The sequence below is a fragment of the Glycine max genome, chromosome 18 (genome assembly GCF_000004515.6).
Source record: "Glycine max cultivar Williams 82 chromosome 18, Glycine_max_v4.0, whole genome shotgun sequence".
Classification (NCBI taxonomy): Eukaryota; Viridiplantae; Streptophyta; class Magnoliopsida; order Fabales; family Fabaceae; genus Glycine; species Glycine max.
In genome coordinates this window covers 1,902,201-1,913,765 of record NC_038254.2, presented here as the reverse complement: position 1 = coordinate 1,913,765, position 11,565 = coordinate 1,902,201, and the positions used below count along the sequence as shown (strand labels likewise).

The 11,565-nt window shown below is 33.6% G+C and overlaps 1 protein-coding gene and 1 long non-coding RNA gene across 2 annotated transcripts; both read right to left on the bottom strand.

Moving 5' to 3' along the window:
• Positions 1–655, bottom strand: LOC106797179 (uncharacterized). The gene is made up of 2 exons (XR_001386316.3): positions 314–655; positions 1–227 (listed from the first exon to the last, which is right to left on the bottom strand). It is a non-coding gene; the product is annotated as an uncharacterized lncRNA (long non-coding RNA).
• Positions 656–3,429: 2,774 nt separating this feature from the next.
• On the bottom strand, positions 3,430–4,561 carry LOC100794927 (RING-H2 finger protein ATL66). Its single transcript, XM_003552242.5, has one exon. It carries the CDS (start codon positions 4,289–4,291, stop codon positions 3,764–3,766), a length of 528 nt encoding a protein of 175 aa, XP_003552290.1. The 5' UTR covers positions 4,292–4,561; the 3' UTR covers positions 3,430–3,763.
• Positions 4,562–11,565: the final 7,004 nt, after the last annotated feature.

Here is an 11,565-nt window from a genome sequence, read left to right as displayed (position 1 = left end):
GATTCAAATATTAAATCTAATTAATTTGCGGTAAGAGCATCTTTTTTGAGGTAAGACAAAAGCAAGAGAAACCAATAAAAATGTATCGTAACATTTGGAAACAAAAACATAGCTGAAATAAAACAAAACTAGTAGCAATAGTTGCTGGGGAAACAAGCACACTACTTCGATCTCTGCCTCATCTTTCGGCGCTTCCTCTTCAACCTCCTCATACGCTTCTTCTTCCACTGTACAAATCCACGGGCTCAATCAGAACAAAATCCAAATAACTACACAATAACAATAGAACAAAAAGAGACAAAAAGGACCATACCTTAGCTCTCATGGTGATCAAAAACTGAAACGAAACTCAGAATCCAAACCCTAGAATACAGAACAGAGACTTGGCTGCGTTTTGATAACGGAGGTTGGGAGCAGGGTCGAGCTACGTTTCAGGAATTTATAGCGAACCAAAACCCTAGCTAATTGGGCTTCAATCGTAAACCCGTGGCCCCATGGGTTTCCAACATTTCAACTTCAAAACACATCAGGATGGCCCGGCCCATTGTGTTTTTATGAGGCCCAATTCATGGCATGGGTTATAACTTGTATGTTTTAATGTAATTTAGTTTTCGAGAGGGAGAAATATTATAAATTTTTCAGTGCAAGAACTTGTTTGTGGAAGGATGATTTGTTTTAATGTAATCTAATTTTTATAATTTATAAAATTGTAAATAATAATTCTAATAATATTTTTTGTTAATGTATATCTCAAACTTAATATCGATTCAAATTTTAAATTATTTAATTGAAGGATACAAATCGTTATTATGTGTGTTAATCGTGATTGGTTGTATGTACGTTAACTTCTTCTTCTACTTGTTCATTGACATCATTTTATTCTATTTTATTTATATTATTGTATATTATCTACTGTGATTTTATAGTTCACATGACAACTTTATTATGTTTGATATTATTACTAAAATATTAAGATAACTAAAGTATAATATAATACTTCTCTATTTTTCTATTTTTTAGTTTATATAGATTAAAGGCTAATAGTCTTGGCTATTTAGAGTAACATGTCAACTGTACCTTTTTGTGGAAAGTGAAAAAGAAACATAGGACACCTAACTTATAATTGAATACACAATTGTGATCCATACATGTCAAAAGATACTTCTAAGGAAAAAAAATGTTTCATACTCTTTGAAGTTTAGATTATGTTAATTATTATAATTTTTTGTTACAAAAATTATTAATGTGAGCACTACAATACTTTTGCAAATTAGATTAACATCAGTATGTCGATGTTGGCCACAACACGAATGCTAATAATATTAATTACCGTCAGCCAACAAACATTAAACCCGTGTTGATATATTTTTTCTTGTGGTATTGCTTGCTACTCGTATTAACAACTCGATATCGCTGTCTATTATAGCTACTCGTATTGTTAAGATTAACAACTCAAAAATAAATTAAATTAACATCATCCTTATATAAAAAAGAATTTTTTTTGACAGTTTTTTTTAAATTAGAAAATAAATACATATGTTATCAATTTAATTTAATTTAAATTTCACTGTGATATTTAATTCATTGAATAATTTCAAAAAAAAAGAAAAGGATACTTTTTCAGCGTAATTAAAGCATTTGCTTTTTTTATTGATTCAATTGGATGATGCCCTACTCAGAGGTTTACAGTCAATGTACACACTACACAGCCCAAGTCAAATATGTCTTTTAAGATTTTGTCAGATTTCTTTTAATACTTTTCTCTTTTCCTATCTTTATAAAAAATTTAAAATTATATTAAAAAATATTAGACTGACATTTCTTAATTATTTGAAAAATACTATACAGTGTAATCGTTAAAAAACAGGAAGCTATGTGCAATATAAAGAAAATATACCAAGCTGATCAGGTGAACAATCGAGTTGCTTCACGGAACTATCACATATGCACGAGCCCATAACTTACAGGGTTTGTTTGATTTAGAGAATAAAAATAATAAAGATAAAAATAAAAGATTTTTTTATTAAAATAAAATATAAAAGATGTAATTTTTTTAAAAAAAGTACAAAATTTCTATTAGATTATTTTTCTCCTTTCTATCAAACACATAGTGATGTCACTAGTCAATCATTCACTTTGCATGTGAGGTTCCGTTTATCTAGAAAGGAATAAAAGAGGACGCTCACCAATCCTAATTAACACTTCCTTAAAAAAAATAACTTAATTATTAATTTGATCTTTAAATTATTATAAGAACAATAACGATAATAAAGAGTTTATATATCGATATTGTTTTTTAACATATAAAAAGAAAGGTTTAGATGTACAGTAGGTATCCGTATCCTTGATCGCTATCGGGCAAGTTTTCCGCGATGAATGCTGCTTGTATATCCAAGGAACAACATGTAAGTTGGCAGATTAATTTTCTAGCAGGACATTATTGTCCATATAGCTAGGTTCGATTGCTTTCCAACAGAAAATACGTACAAGAAACCAACTTCAAACTTAGCCGATAAGGACTGATAAAGATTTAATTTTGGTAGTCCACATTGCTCACTCAACCGATTAAAAATTAGGCTCACATTGTGTTGAATTTGGCTTCGTTGGGCGGACGTTTAAGTGTATTACCAACTCTTTAATTAAAGACAGATTTACATCAAATATTTAGGAAAAATTTCGTTGTCTGACTATAACAAACAGCCTACTGCATATGCCTGTCTAGGAACAAATTGATTTTTGAAGATTACCAATTTTCTGTAATAGAGATTATTAGCAAGATTAAGTTTCTTATGTATATACAAGCATACATGTTGTATTTGTTTTAACATTTTGATATAGACCTTCTTATATTAGGGAGGTTTTTAATTTTCTCTAGTTGCGGGATATGTTCCATTTATTGTTATCATTTTGGGTTTAATATAATTTATTTTTTTTCCAAAAAAAAAAAACATATATGCACAGAATTTCAAAAAAAAAAACTATACACTTTAATCGTAATATGGAATTCCTTCCATATTCATATTTTATAGCAAAATATATTAAAGAAGCTGATTGGGCAGTACCTAAGGCAACGAGCAAGCAGCTCCGTAACTTAAGAGCACCCATTATCTTTTTGGGGTCTCAATCTCTAATAAAAAAAATCTTGATTAAATCCAATTATAGAACCTAAGAAGCAGGACCACATATCCAATTAGTAGACCAAACACAGGGATGACTCAGAAGAGCAACGTCTTTGAGGACTTTTATCCAACAAGTGGCGTTGAGGAAAATTATATGACCTTTCCGAACCCCAGGTCGTCTATCATCCAACGTGGGAACATATCATAATTTAACACTATCACGGACATACTCCACATTCTCTCCCTCCTTTGCCATGTGCTACTGTCTAAAAATATTCTCCACAACAACCCAAACACTGTAACAGTCCAATAAAAAAATTCAAAATTCTATATATCCATGAGCAGACATCTGACACGAGTTCCTTTTACATGTATTTACCATCTAGTGTATGAACACCCAGAGACTTGAAGTCATGATGAGTCGATCGAGAAACTTGCTGACGGGTATGATTTTTCAACAATATTGGAATGTAAGATTAAGACCAAAATAAAAAGAAACAAACTTTGTTTCAGATTAATCATTGGTTTCAAATTCCAATTCTGCATATACATTTGCATTAAACACAAGAGTTTTTTTGCCGATAAAAATCTTATTCGATTCGAATAAAATTTTCTCTCTTAAAAAAAGAAAAAAAGAAAAAAACCTAGAACTGGAAGTCAATTCTAAGGGGTGGTTCCTGAATCAAAATCTTAGGGAAGGAAGATTCAACCTTGAGAGAAGCTCTGCAAAGAGGGCAACTAGAGTGATGAGTGAGCCACTTGTCAACACAATCACAGTGGAAATAGTGGTCACACGCCGGCAAAACCTTCACTTTCTCGCCGTCTCTGAACTCGCCGAGGCAGATGCAGCACTCCGTTTCGTCCCACGCGCTTTCCTCGCGGTCCGACGGCGCGTGGTGGAGGATTATGGGCAATTTCTTGATGGAAGCTGGGTCCATTCCCTGAGGCTGCGCGAGCGGCGGCGCGTGGGCGGCTGCGGCGGTGAACGCGGTGGTGGGGAGGCGTCCCTGGTAGCGGCAAACCCAGCGCGTGTAGATGAAGAGAACAGTGACGAGGAGAATAATGGAGAAGAGTACGATGACAAAAAACAGAGTCCTACCTCGGATCTCGAGGTCTCTGTCATCGAGTTCCGTGTAGTGCCAACTGAATGATCGAGAATCTGGGCTCGACATCGTGATTTGATTCCACGGTGTGAGAAGGGAGAGCTACGATGGCGGCGAGTGGCGGAGGAGGGCTTCGACGGTGGGGCATCAGAACAAACAGTATCATGAGACACTGTTTGGTTGCAATTGCTATTAGTAGGCACTGGCAATTTGTGAAGTGAGAAATGACACGAGTGGCTAACGTTATTTATAGTTAAGTTAGGTGATTAGGTGTACACGCAATCTGGGCGCGTGGATAATAATTGTTTGTTTGCTTGCTATTTATTTATTTTTCTTCTTCTTAATCGTGTTTTTAGATATTGATTATGGAACTAAAAAGTTTAGTGTGAAAATTGAGAGAGCAAAAATATCATTAACCTATGTCTTTCTTTTTTGCTTTCTAATTAAGATTTGCTTTGAATTTAGTAGTTTTCAAAGAATAAAAAGAAGAGGAGAAAAGAAAAAAAGGAAGAAGAGTAAAGTGTTGGATTGGGAGCAGTAGACATCAACGTTATCTTACATATAGTTGAATATGGAGCAGTGTAGCGGGTTCGCCGACACGTCCTTTTTCCTTAGAGACATCATGGGTGTATTGGATGCGATAATGTATGTGTCCAGTGTATACCAGAAGGGATTTCGATCGCCTCTTCGGATGGAAAACCATCTCTTCACCATTGACTTTTGTATCCTTTGGTTTTTATTAGATCTATCTATCCAAGGCTCATTAACTAAAATGTCAAACTATTTGATCCAAATATAATATTGTTATATAACTCATTAAATATAAAAAAGACGAATCACAATATACTTTTACACACTTGAATACTTATCAACTAAGTCTTTTTTTCTCTAAGATACTACCTAGTGATAAGAACAATTTTCATATTTGTTTCTGGAAAGACTTTCTCATGGTAAAGATGATCAAATTCAAAGTACTCAAGTGAACCCTTTCTAGGCCAGAATGTGAGTTATTTATCATGATTTGTTATGCGTATTACCTCCAACGTCCATGGATTGAGACATTAATGTTATGAATTTTGTAATTCTTAATTAATTAATGTAAACTATATGTTATAATATAATATGTAAGTCACATTAATTAATTAATTAGAAATTATAAAATTTTTAACAATCTTTCACTTGGATTTCATATTAACTTTAGACATTTATATCATAAAATTATTTAGATGTATAAATGGATGTTATTTATTTTTAGACTTCCCATATATCTGATTGCTATTAAGACATTCCGTAAAATTGTCTCTTCAATTGGCGCATTATACATTTTATTGATAATTTAACGTAATGTGTTTCATATGGTTATTGGTATTTTATAAAGATCCTCTAAAATTCTAACAATTAATGTGTACCAAAATGTTACACCATATCTAAGAATTATAGGAGGTAATTGTGCGTCTCTAGTTAATTGTGATTTGTTGTAAATCACTTGACATTAATTGAATTGGGCCAAGGATCGTCTTGATGGAGGACATTAAAATACAATTCGATTCGATATGAAGGTTGCACAACCTCTTAAGCTCAAGCACTAAATGCGTAGAGATTATGATGCGTAGAGATTATGTTGTAAGGATTGGAGTACAATCTAATTTAGAGGGTTCAATACTCAATGACCTTTCGGTATTCTCATTGCAACTAAAATTTAATTAGCAAATATCATTTCAATATAGAACAGGTATTTTTATTATAAAGAAAATTTATAGTTTCACTCTTAAAAAATATGAGGTTATGAGAAAATAACCAAACTATAAAAATTCTAATAGAATATGGAATGGGAACTTGGAATAGTCAACCCTTTAAGATTCTAGGTTAAGTATTTAATTTGAATCTCAATTACTATGAGTTGAGCTCGCAACCACTTAAACCTTTTTTTAGTATACTTAACAGAAGTATTAGACCAAGAGTATGAGATAAAATGTGGAACATGTGGTTAAGATTATCGTCGATTGACACTTATTATAATACATTAATAATAATTGGCTAGTTTAATGACATTCATTTTTTATAAATAAAATTATGAAGACTTATTTATACTGACAAAAAAAATATACAATTTATTTTGGATCATATATTGTTGAGTTATAGGACCCACTTCATCCCAAGAGTTCAGCGTTAATTGGAACAATAGTGTATTTTTATTCTTTATCAATTTGTCAATTAAGAGCCTGATTTTCAATAATTAAGTGTGTTTATTACTTTATTTATCAACCAAAGTACCTATTGAACAAGAAATTATTACTTGATTAAGGAACATCAAATCAGTTGTGGTCCCAACCAGAAATTATGCGACATGTAGATCAGCAAAGATACTCACTAACAAAGGACAAAGAAAAATTTGAAATTTTAAAAAATAAGTTAAACAATTTAACGGCAAATAATGCAAATTACATTTAATCAAATCATAAACAATTAATTTCCAAAAATAATCGCTGATCATTTACGAAAATCTGGTCACAAGGCCAGAAAGAACACCCTCTGCCATTGCTGCATGACTTGAGTTCAGGGTCTTCTATTCAAGAATATGGTTTATATAATACCAAAAAAGAATATGATTTATCTTATCAGCAATAATTTGACTATATTCTCATCAACCATTGCAGCTATAGCAGAAGATTAGCACAAGATTAACCATGTCCATGGTAGAACAGATTTGTGGTGTGCTTCATGCCCATAAACGATTTTACTATTATACAAGATCTTAACTTTCAACCATGATTTGAAATGAGACTAGCACAAGATTAACAATGGCAGAAGTTTTGCTGTGTGTTTCATGTTAGTAAACGATTTGACTAATATATGTGAAACCATGATTTGACTATATTTTCATTAACATCACAGCAATGGCAGAAGGCGATATGTTTCCGGCGTTGTGGAACTTTTGTGTAAACAATCAGCGATTATTTTTAGAAATTGATTGATCACTAATAAGTAATAATGGATAAAAGAAAATCTGAAATTGAAAAAATAAAGTTATTCCATTTAACCGAAATCGTGCAAATCACATTAATTTTAGCAAATCATCTTTATAATTCATATGTCACGTGATTATTGATTATTAAGATCATAATTTTTTTTATCCATATAAATTTAAGACGAAGTCAAAAGTTTAAAATAACTTACACACTTTAAATTAGACCTCCTTGATTGATATAGTGATGATTCTCGACAATATAACAATTTTTGGACATGTTTCAATTCATAAAACATAAAAGAGAAAATATATTGAATTTGCTTAGTATAAAAGAAAAAATCAAATATGAACGTGTTTGTAAACACATAATAAATTTTAGTGTTTTGGTTATTTACATTTTTTATATATTTGACTTAGCATAGAGATATAAGGGTTTAAGGGAGGGAAGTAATGAGTTTGAATCCCTTCCACTAAGAAATTATCAAGATGTTTGGTTTAAGTTATAAAATTGTATTTTTGAAAATTATATTCCTAGGAATACTATGCTTGAGAATATTATTTTCATGAACATGTAGGTTGTCATTAGGAATTTTAGAAAAAAACAAATTTTATTTAATTAAAAAAATTAAAATAAAAAGTAAAACAATAAATGTGAATTAATGGATATAACTCAATTGATAACATACATTGAGTTTATAGGAAAAATATGAGTTTGATTCTTACATAATACAATCTTGGAAAGAGGGAATGAACCTTAAGGTCAGGTAATTATGATTTCGGAGGATCCAAGTATTTTTGATTTTTTTTACAAAACTTTGAAACATGAGAATGTGATAGTCCAAAGTCTATATTCCTAGAAAATTTTCTCGATAACTTGAAATAAACACCTCCTAATTAATAACTAATATTGACCTCTAAAAAAATATTTCACTAGTATTTTTTTAATAATATAAGTATCCTCTCATGAAATCACTTTAGAAAACAAATTCTTCTTTTAAGTATTTAATAAAATTATATTTTTATTATTTAAAATTTGATATCACTAATTAAATTAGAATAATCACATTAAATATTCAGTCGTACATATTTGTCTAGTGGAGAAGTATCCAGCAGGATTTTTATTTTTCAATGTATTATCTGTTGAGATTAATCCATAATTACTCATGTGTTAGTCTTAACCGTATAGTTAGGACAAGTTTGTTAGAGTAACTAGTTTGTTAGTTACTTGGCCTAAAGTTAGGAAAGTTAGTTACTTAACTTTAGGCTATAAATACTTGTTGTAATCATTGTTTTCAATAATCTCAATGAAATAGATTGCAACCACCATCTTTCTCTCGTTTTCATTTTTAGATTTTTTGAGTTCAGAACCTCAGAAGTTGCTTCAGAACTTCTGTGCTCTTCACAATCTCTGAGGCACTGTTCATCAGAACTAACTTCTGAACTAACTCCTGAAACTCTGTTTTTCGTTTTCGCTGCATTTTTCGCCAACAATTGGTATCTAGAGCGGTGGGTTGAAATCTAGGGAAACACGAGTGAATTTGTGAAGGGAAAACACATTGGGAAACACTGAGTGAGGTGTGATTTGATCTTTGGCGAGTAAAATGAATAACAACGGTGGTTTTTCATCCAATATCTTGGTTCTTGATGGAAAGAACTGGGATAGGTGGAGTGCTTTGATGAAGTCTCTCTTTGGTGCGCAAGAAGTGAGTGATCTTGTGCAGAATGGCTATGAGGATTTGGGTGCGAATCCTACTGAAGCACAAAGACTGGTGTTCAAAGAAGCAAAGAAGAAAGATTGTAAGGCTCTGTTTTACATTCAGCAGAATGTAGATTCTTATCATTTTGAGAAGATTGCAAAGGCCACAAGATCCAAAGAAGCGTGGGATATTCTTGAAAAATATCATGATGGTGGTGAAAAGGTGAAGCAAGTGAAGCTTCAGTCATTCAGAAGGAAGTATGAGATGATGCAGATGGAGGAAGGTCAGAAAATTGGGGATTATTTCTCAAAACTGACATCTTTAGTGAACCAGATGCAGACTTGTGGTGAAGTCATTACTGATCAAATGGTGGTGGAAAAGGTATTAAGATCCTTGACCTCTAAATTTGATTTCATAGTTGTAGCTATTCAAGAAGCAAAAGATGTGAAAGCCATGAAGATTGAGGAGCTGCAGAATTCATTAGAAGCACATGAGCTCATGGTAATTGATAGAGGTACTGAGAGATCAGTACAACAAGCACTGCAAGCACAAATTTCAAAGAAGGAAGGAAATTCAAAGAACTCCAAGAAGAAGGGAAAAGGCAAAGGAAATTGGTCTAATAATGGGAAGGCCAAGACTGATGACAAAGCTGAATCTTCTAAAAGAGGAGGCTCTGACAGAGGTCATAACAAGAAGAAGGAGTTTGATAAGAGTAAAGTGCAGTGCTACAACTGTGAGAAGTATGGACATTTTGCTGATGAGTGTTGGTTCAAGAAGGATCGGCAGAATAATGAAGAAGCTAATGTGGCTCAGGGTAAAGATCCTCATACTGTGTTGATGATGGCTACAACTTGTGAAGATAAGGTGCAGAATGAAGAATGGTATCTTGATTCTGGATGTTCCAATCATATGACTGCACATAGAGAATGGTTAACAAGCTTTGATAATAGCAAGAAAACTAGTATCAAGCTTGCTGACAATAGAAAGCTTGCAGCTGAAGGAATTGGAAATATTGTCATCAGAGGGAATGATGGGAAGAGGGTAATAATTGAAAAAGTCTTGTATGTTCCAGAAATGAATTGCAACTTGATGAGCATAGGTCAACTGGTGGAGAAGGGTTTTTCAGTAACCATGGATGGTGATTCACTGAAACTGTTTGATGCAGAGAAGAATCTGGTACTGAAGTCTAATCTGTCAAAGAACAGGACCTACAAGTGCAGCATCTCTAGTGATAAGATGATGTGCATGTCTGGAGTTACAAGTGAAGAAACTGAGGCTTTGTGGCATATGAGGTATGGTCATCTAAACTTTAGAAGTCTGAGTGAATTGAATTCTAAAGATTTAGTTTATGGCCTGCCTAAGTTGAACGCTAGAAGGGAAATCTGTGAAATTTGTGTGAAGAGCAAGCAGAGTAGGCTACCATTTGTGACTGAAGCACCTAAGAGAGCCAGTGCTGCATTACAAGTGGTACACTCTGACACCTGTGGTCCCTTTGAAGTGCCCTCCTTAGGTGGCAGCAAGTACTTTATCACTTTTATAGATGAGTTTACTCGGATGTTGTGGTTGTATACTCTAAAGCTGAAGAGTGAAGCTTTGGATGTGTTCAAGAGGTTTAAGGTTTTAATTGAGAAGGAGAGTGATAAGTCAATAAAAATCTTAAGAACAGATGGTGGAGGTGAATATACTTCAAAAGATTTTGAAGCATTCTGCACAAGTCATGGTATTGTGCATGAGGTGACAACCCCATATACACCACAGCATAATGGGCTTGCTGAGAGAAGAAACAGAACTTTACTTGGCATGGCCAGAAGCATGATCAAGCAGAAGAAATTGCCACATCAGTTTTGGGGTGAAGCAATTACCACAGCTGCATACATCCTCAATAAGTGTCCCACAAAGAAGCTGGAGAAGGTTCCAGAGGAAGCTTGGTGTGGAAGGAAGCCTAGTGTACAACATCTGAGAGTTTTTGGCTCATTGTGTTACAAGCATGTGCCAGATGTCAGAAGAAGTAAGCTAGAGGATAAGAGTGAGATCATGATACTTATAGGTTACCACCCAACTGGTGCTTATAAGCTATATGATCCTACAACTCAGAGGGTGCATATTAGCAGAGATGTGATAGTGAGTGAATCTGAAAGCTGGAAATGGCAGGTGACACCAGTGTACAGCAGTGAGATTCAACAAGGCTTCATATACCCTGATTCGAGTGATGAATCAGAAGATGAAGGTGATAATGAAGTGGATGGTAATGTACCACAGGAGGATGAAGCTTCTGTGAGGCCTCAGAGGATTAGACAAGCTCCTAGGAGGCTGGATGATTGTGAAAGAGCACTGGACAATGCAGTGAGTGATGAGGGTGATCTCATTCATTTTGCATTGTTAGCAGATGCTGAGCCTGTTGAGTACAGAGATGCTTTGAAGAACAAAGTCTGGAAGAAGGCAATGATGGAAGAACTCAGTTCAATTGAGAAGAATCAGACCTGGGAGCTAGTAAAACTACCAGAGAATAAGAAAACAATTGATCTGAAGTGGGTGTTCAAAACCAAATTGAATCCAGATGGAAGTGTGTCAAAGCACAAGGCAAGGCTGGTTGCAAGAGGGTTTCTTCAGAAGCAAGGAATTGATTATAACGAAGTATTTGCACCTGTAGCCAGACATGAGACAGTGAGGCTAGTAGT